This window comes from Macaca thibetana, chromosome 8 (genome assembly GCF_024542745.1).
Source record: "Macaca thibetana thibetana isolate TM-01 chromosome 8, ASM2454274v1, whole genome shotgun sequence".
NCBI lineage: Eukaryota > Metazoa > Chordata > Mammalia > Primates > Cercopithecidae > Macaca > Macaca thibetana.
Genome location: NC_065585.1, coordinates 58,107,489 through 58,124,631, shown reverse-complemented (window position 1 = coordinate 58,124,631; position 17,143 = coordinate 58,107,489). Strand labels below are relative to the sequence as shown.

Below are 17,143 nucleotides of genomic sequence, written 5' to 3'. Positions count from 1 at the left end.
TTCTTTGTCTCTGGCATGCTAATTATTTTATGTTTCCCCTCAGCTACTTCTATATTCCATATTTAGATACATTTATTTACAGATTTCACATGGTTTTAGACAATAATACTTTTCTACTGAACACACAGACATATGTTGTTGTTTCAACAAGAGATTCAGAAGTAGGAATATGTTCTACATTACATTTTTGGAACATAGAGTATACATTATAGCATTACAGGTCATTTAGGGGCTCAATCTGAAAATCATGTCATCTCCAGCTCTAGTATTTGACTCTTCCATTTCAACCTTCCACGTATTTCACTTTTTGGACATACTACTTTTGGAGACCCAGATCCTAAACACTGAATCCATGTACATTACCAACCACATCTTGGAAATTCTCAAGAATTAGGTGAAGGAGGCAGCTAACTAAGGTTATATACATAAAGTATGTAAGTATAACTAAGGTTATACATATAAAAAATGACTTGGGTAAAAGTCTTAGTATTTGGGAATAAATTTTTTAGCCACTCCAAAGATGATCTAACCAGATCACAGATTGGAATAGGATTCCAAGTTTTATAGTATAGGCTGCATATGTCTACACTTTTGTACTCCTTGAACCTCAGCATCTTTTTGGGAACAAAATGGATAGGAGTATCTAGTTAATACAGTCAAGTAAGATGCATATACATTACTTAGAAGAGTGCCTGGCACATAGCAAGAACTAATTATGTTTTATTAATTGGGGGGTAGAATATCCCAGCAGTTAAAATAATGGGTTTTGGAGTCAATTTAGTTTTCATTTGTACCCTGTGTCCTCCACTTCTTAGTTATATGAATTAGGCAAACTATTAAAGTTGCAGTTTCTTTTTGTGCAGAAGGGTCAATAAAGTAACTCAAATAAAACATGTTGTCAGGTTATATAAATGTGCAATAATACAAAACAATGTAAAAGATCTTAGTACAATGATTCAAATATAACAAGTATCCAGTGAAAAACAGGTAGATGTGTAAAATAGATGATTGTAGAATGTGAGTTCCAAACAACAAAAAATTTTTTTCTGGGAAGCCTCCAATAAATCAGTGGTCAGATTTTAAAAAGATTTGATGCTTGGTGAATGTATCTCTACACTGTGAGAAAATGAATAAAAATGCCTAATATAGAAAATCACATCATATTGTGTTATTTGAATCAATTAAGTTACATTAAATAAGATTTTTAAAGTATGTAGAATTTGTCTTGTGTAAAGCGTCAATATGGTGTTTTAGGAACATTATCCAAGAGAAGAAAAAGCTGTTATGAATATTTTAGAATGTGTTGTTATTATTTACAATAAAAATGAAAAAGACTTTTTAAAAAAGCCTTCTCTTGAGGATTTTTGTGTTCATTGTCATGTGGCAACTATTGGCTAAGATGTTTGTCACTGTTCAGTTTGAAGTACGACAATTTTTTATACTTATTGAAATAAGCCCTCAAGATGAATGTTTAGCATTTTTTAAAAAATTGACAAACTTTTCATGGTGTTGTCAATTTAAAATTGAATGTGGTGGATTTTCCAGAAACAAATATCATTACCTAACATTTAATGACAATTTGCTATTCTCTGGATCTTGCTTATTGGCATTTTTGGTATTTGCCATAGATCAAGCTGTAGCTGCATATAAGAGTCGTCCTGAGGAATATATTTAAAAAAGAGAAACCCACCCAGGGCTCTACCGTTGGAGTTTATGATTATCAATAAATGGATCAGAAATTTTTACTTACAAAAAGCATCTTAGGTAATTTCAGTGATCTGAATTTGGAAAATGCTGATCTTTTGTTGTAACACATCTTTACCCTAGACCTAAAAAATACTGCATGAGATTTTAATACAAGATGGCAAAGATTCAGATAAATATTCTCTCTAGTAATGTAGATTGAAACTATTTTAAATAATTTTAGAGGGATTTTAATTCTGTAGTACATTATATAAAACTTTAATCAATTATAGAAATATGAGTTTTAAAAAGACAACTTCAAAAATTAAATTTTTTACATTGATATTATCATATATTATCATACATTTTGTATTTCTTAAAATGTTTCTCACTGAGATTTGGATATTTTTAAAGCACAAAATATTGATATTTTATATTTTTGTTAGTTACTTCTTAGACTAAATATTCAGTATAGAATTGATATGTATATATTAAGTTAAAAATCTTTCTCTTGGAAGCTGTTATCCTACGACACTTACAATTTAATTTCTGTCTTCTTTTTAAGCCAGAGTATAAGCAATACCTTATCACCTCACGATACATTTATGAAGCAATATCCTAAAGTATTCCTGCACCAAAAAACCAGACTTCCTAAACTTTTCAAACAGGAGGAACAAAGGTAATGATACCTTCTTTTGAAAGCAAGGTTGATGAGTGTGTATGAGTGTGCTTGTGCTCACATAAGTGGAACTCAATACTGAAAATATTTGACCAGTTTCCAGCCCTCTACACTAGGGAGCAGCCAAGGAAACAGAAATTAGTTTGTAAGGGTAAATTCATTTTTTGTTCAGCAAAAATATGTGTCCACTGCTAAGGATCATATTTATTTAAACTTTTTGTCAAAGAATTGTTACCTTTTACTAATGAATAGCAGTTTTTATGAAAGGGATTAAAATATTCTACAAAATTTCATGAGAAACTTCCCAATGGAAAGGATTAGAGTGTTTGTGGGTGGAGGATATTCGGAGGTGTGTCGTGTATCAAGGTATAAATGACAAAGTCGTGGGGCACTAAAAGGCATTTGTGAAGCCTTTTTTACTTGGCTCCTGCTTCTAGGTGGACCTGTATTTAGATGTGCTTTATGTGTTTTTAAAGTCAAACAATGAGATTACTTAAGGGTGTTGCAGAAGGTGTAACTGCCCTCTCAGTAAAGGATGAAGATGGATTGCCAGATCACATTGTGATGCAGCTCCTCTCAAATTGTCCCTGGGCCCAGTGGAACTGTAAGGTTCTTATATCAGTGCAGTACCTAGAAAGGCATTCTCACTTCTCTTTGTTGTTCCTTAAGTATCTTACAGTGGATATGGAAACCTCCTACCCCATACTATTCAAGTAGAGTTGACCTCTTGACATCCTTGGCTACCCCACTGCCGTACTCTCTAATAACTTGTATTGCCGTATCTGTAAGACTGTATTTTGCTTGTGTGTTTACTAGTCAGTATTTTTATTTCTGATATTTAACAGAGGGACTGACCCATAATTGTGAGTAGTAGATGTGTGTTGCCCCATGGGCAAACTGCTTACTGGCTGTGTAAGGGAGTTGATCAAGAATATGTTTTCATTTATTTATATCAACAATACAAATGTAAAAATTCAAACAAAATTGTTGTAACAAATATGTTTCCAGGGGTTGGAAGATATCAGCATGAGAGACATAGATCTATTTCATTATCCCATACCTTTCTTTTCTTTATAGCCATAGGGCAGTATTATGTGAAACATATCATATTAGTTGACTGGGAAGAATCTCTGAGAGATAGAGTTGCTCTGCCTTTTCAAGAACAATTCTGTTAAATTAATAAAATCTTATAAAAACAGAAATTCAAATATAACTTTTTCCAACACTGTATCTGTCATGTAGATCAAACTACATCCCTAGATAGTAAGCCTGCCTGGAATGATCATACAATGCTTATACTGTGATTTATCAAATTAACATCACTCTAGAAATATCTAATAAAAATATTTTGTACTTTTTTATTCCAAGTATACTCAATTTCTATTCTAATCTCGTTGATTAGAAAGAGACCTGTAAATATAGCTCTGTCTATAGAATAAGGGACCAAGAGCCTTTATAGATAGCTGATATGTTCATCTTGCCCCCATATTTATTCACTAATCTACCAGCAGTGGTCTGCTTCTTTAGTTAAAACATTAAACTTTGAGAGGACTACAGGGAGGCACCCAGCGGCTGTCAACATACTTGGTAATGAAATACCATCTTTATATTTTTAAGAAAAGAGACAGACCCCAAATGTGTTTTAACAGTAAAACTGTGGTTTAAATGTGAAAATAAAGAGTGGACTGCCAAATACACAAGAACTAGGAAGATACAGTATACTAATTAAGATTTGTTTAAGTGTCTGAAAAGCCAATAAAATTAGCTTAAGAATCAAGGGGAATTTTAAGAATCACACTTTAGAAATGTTTTGCTGTAGAGCTAACTTCACCATTAAATGATGACATTGGGACTCAGTTTTCTCTGTATCTCTGCCTCCTCTTTGCTGGGTTGGTTTCATCTTCACATATCATGTAATAGGTCTGGGAAGACCACATTGATTTATTTTATTATTCAGGTGAGAACAGAGGTGTTCTGAAACAGGCCCAGCAGGAGACTCATTGAAACCTCTAATTAAATTATATCATATCCCTGGATTGTCACTGTGCTGAATTTGCCAATCTTGAATTGCATGTCCACCTGAAGAGTGGGGAATATTGTTGACACTATATGAAGCACATGGGATAAGATTAGAAGAGAGAAAGTGGAGGCTCAGAAGAAAATTAGGGGCTGGGCATGGTGGCTCACACTTGTAATCCCAGCACTTTGGTAGGCCAAGGCAGGCAGATCACCTGAGGTTGGGAGTTCGAGACCATCCTGGCCAACATGGTCAAACCCTGCCTCTACTAAAATACAAAAAATTAGCCAGGCATAGTGGCGCATACCTGTAATCCCAGTTACTTGGGAGGCTGAAGCAGGGGAATCGCTTGAACCTGGGAGGAGGAGGTTGCAGTGAGCCAAGATCGTACCACCGCACTCCAGCCTGGAGACAGAGCATGACTCTATTAAAAAAACAAACAAACAAAAAACCCCAAAAAACAAAACAAAATGAAACAAAACCACAACTTAAATTGAATTAAATAGAATCTCCTAAAATATATTAAGAAAATTGTGAATTTTCTTCTTAGCTTAGTATACATGGGTCCCTCATTCAATGTGATATATCTATAGATACCCTGATGATAGAAACTGAGCTTAGGTAAATCCAAGAATCTTTTAAAGGAATAAAACTGATGAGGAAACTTGCAAGTTAGCAGACACTAAATACCTACACTGTTAACATTTACACTATTACAATTATTCATCAACAATATTTACCTATTATCATTGTCATATTTAACACTATAATTCATTTAACACAAATATTATGTGATAGCTACAATAGCAAATAAGGTACCTGCCTGGCTGTGGGTAGCTGGTGATGCCAGGTCATTTAGTAAATATTGAAGGAAGACAGACATGTTCAAGGAGATTAGGAGAAATGCTACATAGAAACGTTAAGTCCATATGGAGCAAGGCACACAAATGAAAATAAGCAGAAGACCTGGCTGAGACATTGAGAAACAATTCTATTTGAACAAAACTTGAAGAATAGGATAAGAAGAGGAAGTACTGCTATTTTATTCATGGATTGATAAGAAAGTAAATTTTTGGCATATTCACATATGTAGGAAATCAAATAGAGAGGAAGCTGTGTTGTTTTAAAAAGAACACTCAGTTTTGACCCAAAAGACTTGGTTTTGTGTGTTTGTTTCACTCAATAGCAGAAACATGACTTTTAAGAAAGAAGTCTGTTAACTCACACTCAGTTTTCACTCAGAAAAGGAGGACAGACAATATTGATCCCCTACTTCAGAGTTATGCATTGAAAACACTTTTAAATTGTACTTGTTTTCATTATTATCATGCACTATTGATGGCAGTGATGTTTTAGGTACATTATACCATCTGTCAAGAAATCCACCATTTTTCAAATAGATTAAACAACAGCAACAAAAAGATGGAAACTTCACCTTATATAAAGTACCAGTATGTTTAAAGGGGGCTGTGAAATGAAATGATTAACCATATTCCAATGGCTAGATGAAATGAACAATGTTGTGATTATCATCCTAAGAATTCTATTTTTTTTTTTTTTGAGAGGGAGTCTTGCACTGTTGCCCAGGCAGGAGTGCAGTGGCCGGATCTCAGCTCACTGCAACCTCTGCCTCCCAGGTTCAAGTAATTCTCCAGCCTCAGCCTCCCAGGACTACAGGCTCCCACCACCAGCTCCCACCACCACGCCCAACTAATTTGTATTTTTAGTAGAGACGAGATTTTACCATGCTGGCCAGGACCATCTGGATCTCTTGACCTTGTGATCCGCCCACCTTGGCCTCTCAAAGTGCTGGGATTACAGGCATGAGCCACCGTGCAGGGCCAATAATTCTTTTTGATGATACTGTACAATAATTGACTTACCTGTTCCCAATAAACATAATGGTCATCTTTTTTAAACAATAACAACAACAAAATGTGATTGCCATTTTGAGCCATCTTTACTCATTACAGAAAGATGGAGCATAATCTCAGATTTACATCTATATCTTATGTTTAGAATACATAATTATAAATGTACTAATTTAAAAAAAATGCTAGGGAGTCCTTTTGCTTTCAACCTATTCTATGCTTATTTTAGAACTTTCTTTTTCACAAAAATTATAACTTTACTGTTTTGATATTTTCATTTACTTTTTAATGACAGTCTTGGAAGTATTATAAAGCTAGATGGCTTCCTGAGAACAGTGCTGTTAAAGTGAATTTGGTAAATAGTTTACATTTTTTAAATGTAATTGTAACTTTCTACACTTGAAAAATTCCTAAATAAATATTGCAGTGATTTTTACCCAGAATATGTAAACTACAGCTCAATCTGTTTGCCTTTGAACATTTACTCAAATTTGTACTCTCCAAACTTTATTCTCAGTACTATGATGAGAAATATTTTTAAAATCTGAGAACCCTGGCTTAAGATAGAAAGTCATGATGTTTGTGATTTAAATACATAGAAGAGAAACATTCTGGCGTCAAGAAATCTTCCGATTTTGTGTTAAATTGGACAGTATAACCACCCTTTTCTATATTGACATTCAACTCTTTCTTTTATTAATTAATCCAATTATTTACCAAGTAGCTATTATATAGCAGGCACTGTGGTAGTGTAGAGTAAGATGAATATGGTCCTTGCTCCTCTAGAGTTTATGAGTCAGATCTTCTCAAGGGAGATAGCCTTAAGCAATAATCCTGCTAATAATTATTTAAGCACAATTTATCTTCATGAATTCATCTTTCAGTTTTTAGATTAGATCATGAATTAGTCCAGACTTTGAATTGTAATAGAAATTGGACTCAAAGGAACATAAGTTCCCTTGAGGAACATTTAAAAAAGTTGCCTACTGATTCACCTAACCTACTGGAGGATGGGAAAAGCCAGCCTTAGAGAAAAGGGTTATAAGATCTGGAGTGCTTGTCAAACCTCTACTTCTCATCCCTGCTCATATTTGTAGATTATCCCAATTCTCTCTTGGTGATTGTGACCTTTCTCCGTGTGGCGGGGAACATCGTTACCAGGAGTTTTGAACTTGTAACACCTCTAACACTGGAGATAAAAAGGAATTTTTTTCAGCCAGAATAATCCTGAAAAAGGATTGAGATTGGCTGCCCAGTGGCATAGAACCTGTTAGCAAAAGAAATGGGGGAGGGGGAGCATCCTGCACAAAGAAGATAGCCACTGTAAATAATGAATGCTTTCCTAGGTGTAAGATACATTAATACATAAAGTCACAGTGATTTAAAAAATTGCTACATTGTTTACTTCAATAAATTTAATATCTACCCTTTAAGCAATAAGAAAAGACATAGATTTTTCATCAATGTGTGTTTAGGTCAATTTATGTCAGGAGTGAAAAAGAAATGAAGTGGTCTCATTGTCTGGGGTAATAACCAAGGTTTGTTGTTCCACGGCCACGGAAAACTAGGACGTGGACACAAGAGAGTGAGGTTAAGAGCAGAGGTTTAACAGACAAAAGAAAGGGAAAAGTTCTCTCCTGCAGAGAGAAGGGGTCTCAAGTGGGTCTTCTGGTCCCCAGTAATGTGCAGGGGGTTTTATAGATGAGCTTGAGGAGGTGGTGTTTGATTTACATAGGCCACAAAAAATTGGTCAGACCAGGTATGCCATTTGCATAGCGTAAAGAACTGGTTAGGATTAGGTGTGTTGTTTGCATAGCCCGCGAAGAATCTGGCTACCTCACCCTAATCTTTTATTATGCAGAAGGGTTCTCTACCTCACCATGTTGCCTGCTTTTCTACTTAGTGTACATGTGGTGACAAAGAAAAGGGAAGATGGAGCCTCCGTGTTGAACATACCTGGTTTCCAGGTAGCCCTTTTCCATTGGCACAGCTGTTGGCATTCACCTTGCAAGCTTTTAGCTTGCTTATCTATGTTTGCAGCTGGATTTTTCAGGCTGCTCTTTGTTAGAAAAGAAATTATTTGGGGGCCGCTTTTTGTTAAAAGGCAAGCCTTGCCGAGGACTCCTTCACCCTCACTATCTGCCTAAATAATTTATTTTTAGCTCCTATATCAAAAGTTTAAGGAAACATTTGTAATTGAAGAAACAAATAATAAGCATCCAAAGCATTATGGAAACCTTTGTTAAAAATATATTTATTCAAATGTGACTTTTTATTGATACATAATAGATGTATGCATTTTTGGACATGTGATATTTTGATAAATTTATATTATGTATAATAATCAAATCATGGTAGTTGAAATATTTATTATCTTAAACATTGATCTATGCTGGGAATGTTTGAATTATTCTCTACTAGCTATTTTGAAATATACAATAGACTATTGTTTACTGTAGTCACAAAGAAAGAAGTGACATTATCCTTGTTCATAAATGACATGAGCTTATATTTAGAAAACCTTAAAGATTCCACCAGAAACTGTTAGAAATGATAAAAAAATTCAGTAAAATTGCAGGATACAAGAGCAACATAAAAAATCAGTAGCATTTATATATGCCAACCGCAAACAATCTGAAAAAGAAATCAAGAAAGCAATCCCATTTACAATAGACACAAAAATTGTAAAATACCTAGGAAAAAAATTTAACCAAAGAACTTAAAGGTCTCTACAAGGAAAACTATAAATTTTAATGCTGATGAAAAAAATTAAAGAGGACACAAAAAAGTAAGAAGATATTCCATGCCCCAGACTGGAAGAATAATAATATTAAAATGTCAATATTACGCAAAATGTGACATTTTTACGGGGGTGGAAATTGAAGTATTTACAAAGAAGGCTGCTTGCTTGTTATAATTTTGTTTGACTTTTATAAAAATGTTACCAGATTTTGACCATTTTAGTTCCAGAAGGGGTTAGTCAGCACTAAAATATCAAAACAATTTTTAAAAATTCTGATTAAGTTTAACAATTATAGTATTTGTATTAGATTGGTAGATATTAGGCAAAATGTTTATCAATGAGGGGTACATTTTTCTAGAAGGTGTAAACCAGAAATAATGTGGCAGAAGCTAAGGGGAAACCAATGATATATTTGAATTATTAGCTATAATACTTCTTCCAATATGCAGTCATGCACTACATGCATTTCAGTCAACAATGGATCACATATACCATGGTGGTCCCATAAAATTAAAATGGGACTGAAAAATTACCTATCACTCAGGGACTTCATAGCTGCCTGTAATGTCATACTTTAACATATTACTTATGTTTTTATGATGATGTTGATGTAAACAAATCTATTGTGCTGCCAGTTATATAAAAACACAGCACATACAATTATGTATAGTACATAATACTTGATGATGATGATAAATGACTATGTTATTGATTATGTATTTACTATAACTTTTATTGTGATTTTAGAGTGTATTTATTCTATTTATATATAAAAAAAGGTTAATTGTAAAACAACCTCAGGCAGTCCCTTCAGGAGGGATTCCAGAAGAAGGCATTTTTATCATAGGAAGTGACAGCTCCGTGTGTGTTATTGTCCCTGAAGACCTTCCAGGGGGACAAGACATGGGTGTGGAAGACAGTAATATCGATGATCCTGACCCTATATAGGCCTAGGCTAATGTTTGTAATTGTGTATTTGTAACAAAAAAAAAATTAAAAAGTAAAAATTAAAAAAAAAATTGTAAAAATAGAAAAATGCTATAAGATAAATATAGAAACAGAGCATATTTTTGTACAGCTGTACAATGTGTTTGTGTTTTAAGCTTAGTGTTATTGCAAGAGTAAAGACATTGAAAACAATGAAAAATCTTATAAAGTCAAAATGTTACCATAATCAAAGTGTAATTTATTATTGAAGAAAGAAAAATATTTTACAAGTAAATCTAGTGTAGCCTAAGTATACAGTGTGTATAAAGTCTATATGTGTGTACAATAATGTCCTACTCACTCACTGACTCACCCAAAGCAACTTCCAGTCCTGCAGGCTCCATTCAAGGGAAGTGCCCTCTACAGGTATACCATTTTACATCTTTAATCCTGTATTTTAATTTAACTCTACCTTTTTTGTGTTTAGATATGCTTAGATACATAAATACTTACCATTGTATTACAATTGCTTATAATATTTGGTACAGTAACATGCTGTACAGGTTTGTAGCCTAGAAGTCATAGGCTATACCATATTAGCTTTGGTATGTAACAGGATATACCGTTTATGTTTCGTTAAGCACACTCTATGGTGTTTACCCAATGACAGAATTTCCAAATGATGCATTTCTCAGAAAGTATCTCTATCATTAATCAACATATGACTGTATTCAGATTACTCAATTAATCAAAATGAAAGTTGGTTAATTTTGAAGAAAATGTTAAACTAAAAGTCAGATATATAATATTAAGTGAAGAAGTTTCTTCTTGTAAAGAGTTCAAATGAATAAAAATGAAAAAAAAACTTGGATGGTATCTACCTAATCTACACTTTCCTTAAACTATATACTTCACAAAATCAATATTATTTTATCTAAAGTGCACTCTCAGAAAAAGGAGCAGAATAGTTGATTCATATGAATTGAATGCTTGAGCAAATGTATCAAATGGAATAGTAAAGAAGAAAGATGCTTAACTCAAAATGGCACATGTCTAGTATAGAAAAAAGATTATAATTATAGCCGTCCAATGGGTTCTTCTTGCCTGTTGCCCAGATAGAGCTGATTTATCAAGGCAGGGAAATTGCAGTAGAGAGTTTAATTCATGCAGAGCCACCTGAACAGGGAACCAGAATTTTATTATTACTCAAATCAGTTTCTCAGAGAATTTGGGGGCTAGGGTTTCTCAAAGGTAGTTTGGGGGAAGGGTTATGGGTAGTTAGGAAATGAGTGCTTGCTACTTATTAATTGTGGATGCAACCATAGGAATGTGGGAAATGGTCCTCCTGCGTGCTGAATGGCTTCTGGGTGGGGCCATAGGAGCAGTTGGCGGGTCCTGGTAGAGCCATAGTGTCATTAGACATGCAAAAAACCTGAAAAGACGTATCAAAAAGCCAACTTGAGATTCTACAATAGTGATGTTAACCTTCAGGTATAATTGGAGAAGTTACATGTCTTGTGACCTCCAGCATAATGGCTGGCAATTGTTTATGTCTACACCTTAGCTGAATTCAGGCTCCTCTATCCTCCTAGGCTTGTGGTCTTCCATTAGCTTTACAAATGCAGTTGAGTTTTGGGGGAGGGCTATTATCATTTAAACTATAAGCTAAATATCTCCCAAAGGTAGCTTGTCCCATGCCCAGGGACAATTAAGGGCAACTTGAAGGCCAAAGGCAAGATGAGGGTTGGCCAGATCAAACCTCCTTCATTGCCATAAATTTCTCACTGTTACAATTTTTGCAATGGTGGTTTCATAATGATATATTCATATACAATTAACTTTCCAGACAAGATGTATAAGAACTCTTTGGAAATTCAGATGAGTAGAATCCAGCTAATAATTAAGAGTGCATTGGAGTGAATGTGCATTGCCTTGACATATAGTGTCTATTTTGCCACTCAGTAACTATATGACTTTGGAGAAGTCAGTCTATCTGGACGTTAGTTACCTTATATCTAAAATAAAATGCTCAGGTAGATGACAGTCAGTTCTCCTTTTAGCTCTATTAATCTAAGGTTCCATTTTCTAGTTGATGTTACAGATACTGTAGGGAGATAAATATATGTAATGAAGATAATATTTTTGTATTAACTTTTGATATATATTCCCTTATGACTGTTTCCTTCCTTGTATCCCATGTGCCATAGAGAATAGAGCAGGAAAAATATTACTTTAAGTAAGAGGAAGATATAAAATGGAGGTGTTACTGGTGGCAAATCTGTCTGGGTCTGCAGCAACCTCAATGCTTGTCTCCTCAGGAGAGAGAATTTAACTAAGGGGCATAAGGCAGAAGGAGAAACTGAGGCAAGTTTTAGAGTGGGAGTGAAAGTTTATTAAAAAGTTTCAGAGCAGGAATGAAAAGACATAAAGTACACCTAGAAGAGGGCAAGTGGGCAACAGGAGAGATCAAGTGTGCTGTTTGACCTTTGACTTGGAGTTTTATACGCTGGCATACTTCTGGGGTCCTGCATTCCTTCTCCCCTGGTTCTTCCCTTGGGGTGGGCTGTCTGCATCCACAGTGGCCTGCTGACACTTGGGAGGTGAGCATGCACAGTGTGTTTACTAGAGTTGTATGCATGCTCACTTGAGGCTTCCCTTACCAGTTGAATGTCCCTAGAAAGTCATATACCTGTTAAACTCTGCCATTTTACCTCATAATGTGTACGTGTAAGTCCACTTCACTCAATTACTGGAATCTTATTAGAAAACTGCCGATTACTAGTTTCAGGTGTTTTCTGTCTTTTGGGAGCCTGCCTTTCTCTGGTGCTGGCTGCGACCATTATTATTATTATTATTTTTTAAATGGAATCTCACTCTGTCACCCAAGCTGGAGTGCAGTGGTGCAAACTTGGCTCACTGCAACCTCCGCCTCCTGGGTTCAAGCCATTCTCCTGCCTCATCCTCCTGAGTAGCTGGGATTACAGGCACCCACCACCATGCCCAGCTAACTTTATTTATTTATTTATTTAGAGACAAGGTCTCACTCTGTCACCCAGGCTGGAGTGCAGTGGCACGATCTTGGCTCACTGCACCCTCCACCTCCTGGGTTCTAGCGATTCTCATGCCCCAGCCTCTCAAGTAGCTGGGACTACAGGCATGCACCACCATGCCCAGATGATTGTTTTTGTATTTTTAGTAGAGACAGGGTTTCACCATGTTGGCAAGACTGGTCTTGAACTCCTGACCTTAAGTGGTCCACCTGTCTCGGCCTCCCAAAGTGCTGGGATTACAGGTGTGAGCCACCATGCCCAGCCCCAATTACAATTTTAGAGAGATAGTTAACAACTGCCTATCACCTTATGGTTACCTGACATTCTTGGGTTGGGGAGGGTCTCCTGCCCTGTTCATGCCTTACTAGCTACCTACTGCAACAGAGGCATATGAGAAAGAGGAGAGCTATAGAGATAAAGTGAGATAAACTAAACAACTGCTTATCTTTATCCACTCCCATCCTTGGTATGAATCTCACAGTCAGGAGTGTAGAATATCTAGATAGTTGGGCCAGAGGTGGTGGCTCATGCCTGTAATCCCAGCACTTTGGGAGGCTGAGGCAGGCAGATCACGAGGTCAAGAGACCAAGACCAGCCTGGTCAACATGGTGAAACCCCGTCTCTATTAAAAAAATATAAAAATTAGCTGGGCGTGGTGGCACGCACCTGTAGTCCCAGCTACTCAGGAAGTTGATGCAGGAGGATCTCTTGAACCTGGGAGGTGGAGGTTGCAGTGAGCCTGTAGTCCCAGCTACTCAGGAAGTTGATGCAGGAGGATCTCTTGAACCTGGGAGGTGGAGGTTGCAGTGAGCCAAGATCGTGCCACCGTACTTCAACCTGGTGACAGAGCGAGACTCTGTTTCAAAAAAGAAAAGAAAACAAGAAAGACTATCTAGATAGTTATTGAGGAAGCTGTATCTTGTAGGACAATGATAATCAACTTGAACTACACATTAATATCACCTTAAGAGTTTTGAAAAATACTAATGCCAGATATGTCCACCGACATTATGTAAATTGGAGTCCCTGGCTTCAGGCTAGGACCTTAGTAATTAAAAAATAACTTGTAGTTGATTCTTGAAAATTACTGCTGTACAAGAAGACCTAAATTGGGCTCAACAGAACATTCAACAGGAAGAGAGAATAGTACAGAACTGGTGGAGACAGATGTCTTGTGATCTACCTCAAGTTAGTGCCATTAGATCCCCTTGGTCTGTGTCTAGCATGCAGGGAGGGGGTCCAGAATTTCCCATGAACACTGGTAAGAGTAGAATGACTTGCCAGTAGGACTGATGGGTGGTAAGACTCTGGGAAGGGGAAAACCAAGCTGCTGAGTCAGGAATCTGATGACACGAGGGGAAGATAGTTAAGAGTGGATGCAGAAGCAGAAAAAGCCAGTCATTCCTAAGTGGATACCAATCCAGAGCCAACCTGCCGGCCACTCTGCAACAGGAACATGATGATGATCAGCTGATAGCTTCCTCTCCCCAACCAGAATCGTGTAAGCAATCCAACCCACCCCCAACACACACCCAAATCAAGTCCAGAAAAAAATATGAAATTGACAGAAAATTGTTAAAACAGCCTTATTTACCTGACAGAGACAAAGTTCTTCTAATTATACTTCTTCAAATTAATGAGACTGAGATACCATAAAATGGTATTGGAGGAAGAGGGTTTGTCAGCTCATGAGAAAGGTTTAGCTTTTTTATAGAAAATAAATTAGTTTCTTTGTACATCTTAGCATTTAAGTAAATTTTCAATACCACTAATCTATTTAGCTATTAAAATACTTATTTAAACTATATCCATATAAAGGGGAATCAGAATAAAATGCCTTTTAAATATGAGAAGTTGCAGAGGATCCTGTCTCTTTAAAACATGCAATCCTAATTACTCACCTCTCAGGATATATGATGGTTGTAGCATATTCAGCATGGACTCTGTCATGACTTAAAAAAAAATTATTTGTAAACATGCTTTCTTAAAGAGGCATCATACACTCTTCTTTTAGTGAATGGAAGTGTCTGACAGAAAAACACCTGTGTAAGTAAACCTTTAGAATATGTTATTAGAACATGTTTCTTTCCTCACTGGTTCATATTACACAGGTTTACATATGCTGCTACAAAAGGTAAGTATAAGCGTGCTGATATGATTTGGTTCTGTCCCCACCCAAATCTCATCTTGAATTGTACCTCCCACAATTCCCATGTGTTGTGGGGAGGACCTGGTGGGAGATTATTGAATCATGGGAGCCATTTCCCCCATACTGTTCTCATGGTAATGAATAAGTCTCATGAGATCTGATGGTTTTATAAGGGGTTTCCCCTTTTGCTTGGCTCTAATTCTCTCTTGTGTGCTGCCACATAAGACAAGACTTTTGCCTTCTGCCATGATTGTGAGGCCTCCCCAGGCACATGGAGCTGTGAGTCCATCAAATCTCTTCTTATTTATAAATTACCCAGTCTTGGGTATATCTTTATCAGCAGTGTGAAAACGAACTATTAGACATGTTTTCTTTCTTTAAAAAAAAAAAAAAGATTTAGGGAGTAAAAGTGCAATTTTGTGTAGTCATAACCCAATTAGTGTACATTGTACCTATTAAGTAGTTTCTTTTTCCTAGCCCCAACGTTCTGAGTCTCCAGTGACTATTATTTCACTCTATGTTCATACGAAGACATTATTTAGCTTCCACTTGCAGGAAATGTGGTATGTGATTTTCTGTTTCTGAAAATATCATGTTTTTTTTTTTTTTTTTTTTTTTTTTAAAAAGAGAAAGGCAATTGGAACTTTAATTATGCCCCTATAAAATGAAATGTCATGAATCAACAAGACTGAAAAATAAACAATCCTCTCAGGCCCTCAGCAGTTTACCCTAACTGTAGAAGACAAAACAATGTAAACAAAGAAATACACATAGGATTCATTCACATTGGGATCCAGAAATATATATTGTGGATGATAGTGGCATACACACTCCTTATGGTGTTAAAAGGAAATCTTTAGACAAATTAAATATGTAACAGTTTATCTGAGCAAAGAATGATTCATGAATCAGGCAGTACTCAAAACTAGAAGAGGTTTGGAGAACTCCAACCAGCCATGTGAGCAGTGAGTTCTTATAGGCCAAACAAGGGAGCAAAGTATAGAAATTATGTGACTGACCAGTAAGGTATCTGCCTTATTTGCAAATGGTGTGATAAAACATCTGCCTTATTTGAGCAGGATTCAATCAGTTGACTACCTGTGATTGGCTGAAGCTTAGCTGTTTGTGATTGGCTAAAATCTGGCTATTTGTTACAAAACATATACTCCTGAGTTGGGTTTCTGTTTGTTTACATACTAAGTTAAGTTGTGGTTTGTTGATTAGGAACTCAAAGTACTGAGACAGCCTCAGGCTAGTGGCCTCCTGCTTGTTTAATTTAACAATGGGAATTTATTATTAAAAGGTAATTATGAACTATTTACAGAGGTAGAATTACTAGGCAGTGAATGACAGAAAGCTGACTTTGCTGTCAAAGTGACTTTCAATAAACTTCAGATTAGTGTTTTTCAAACTTTAATATGTGCACAGATCTCTTGGGGAGGTTATTAAAATGCAGATTCCAATTCAGAGGGTCTTGAGTGTGGCCTGAGATTCTGTGTTTCTAACAAGCTGCCAGTTGATGCTAATGCTGCTAGTTCATGGACCACAATTTGAACAGCAAGCTTACTATTTCATGTGTTTCTTCTTCTTTGAGAAAATGAAAAAAAAAATCCCTAAACTGTAACTTTTCTATTGGGAAAAGTTTCTACTGGGAGAATTTAGCCCACATTTTAAAGCATGAATTCATTCATCTAGGGATTTATTTCAGTTAGATAAACTACAAAGCTGTGTATGGTCTTTGGTCATAATATACTTGATTTATTAAATTTAGCAACCAGTCGCATGTTGCACTTAATGTGAACAGCATGTCTGTTTGGAATTTTTTTGGTATATTTTAACTTAGGATCTTTTAGTGAAGTCCAACCAGTATCTATTATCTTAAAAAGTTCCATTTTAATTAGGTACTAAATCAGGTAAGAAAAAGAGAGAAAGAGGTAGCTTGCTAAGTTTAGGAGTTGCCAGGCTTATAACTTATCCAGGTAATGGTAGTATTTTATAAAATCATTTTCTCTTAGTTTGTGTTA

The 17,143-nt window shown here is 35.9% G+C and overlaps 1 protein-coding gene across 1 annotated transcript in view; it reads left to right on the top strand.

The window, feature by feature from the left end:
* Window positions 1-17,143, top strand: part of CNBD1 (cyclic nucleotide binding domain containing 1) — a 594,524-nt gene that overhangs the window by 40,744 nt on the left and 536,637 nt on the right. Inside the window, exon 3 of the mRNA XM_050801223.1 lies at window positions 2,249-2,362. Within this exon, the coding sequence (XP_050657180.1) occupies window positions 2,249-2,362 (114 nt within the window). The remainder of the gene's footprint in view (window positions 1-2,248; window positions 2,363-17,143) is intronic.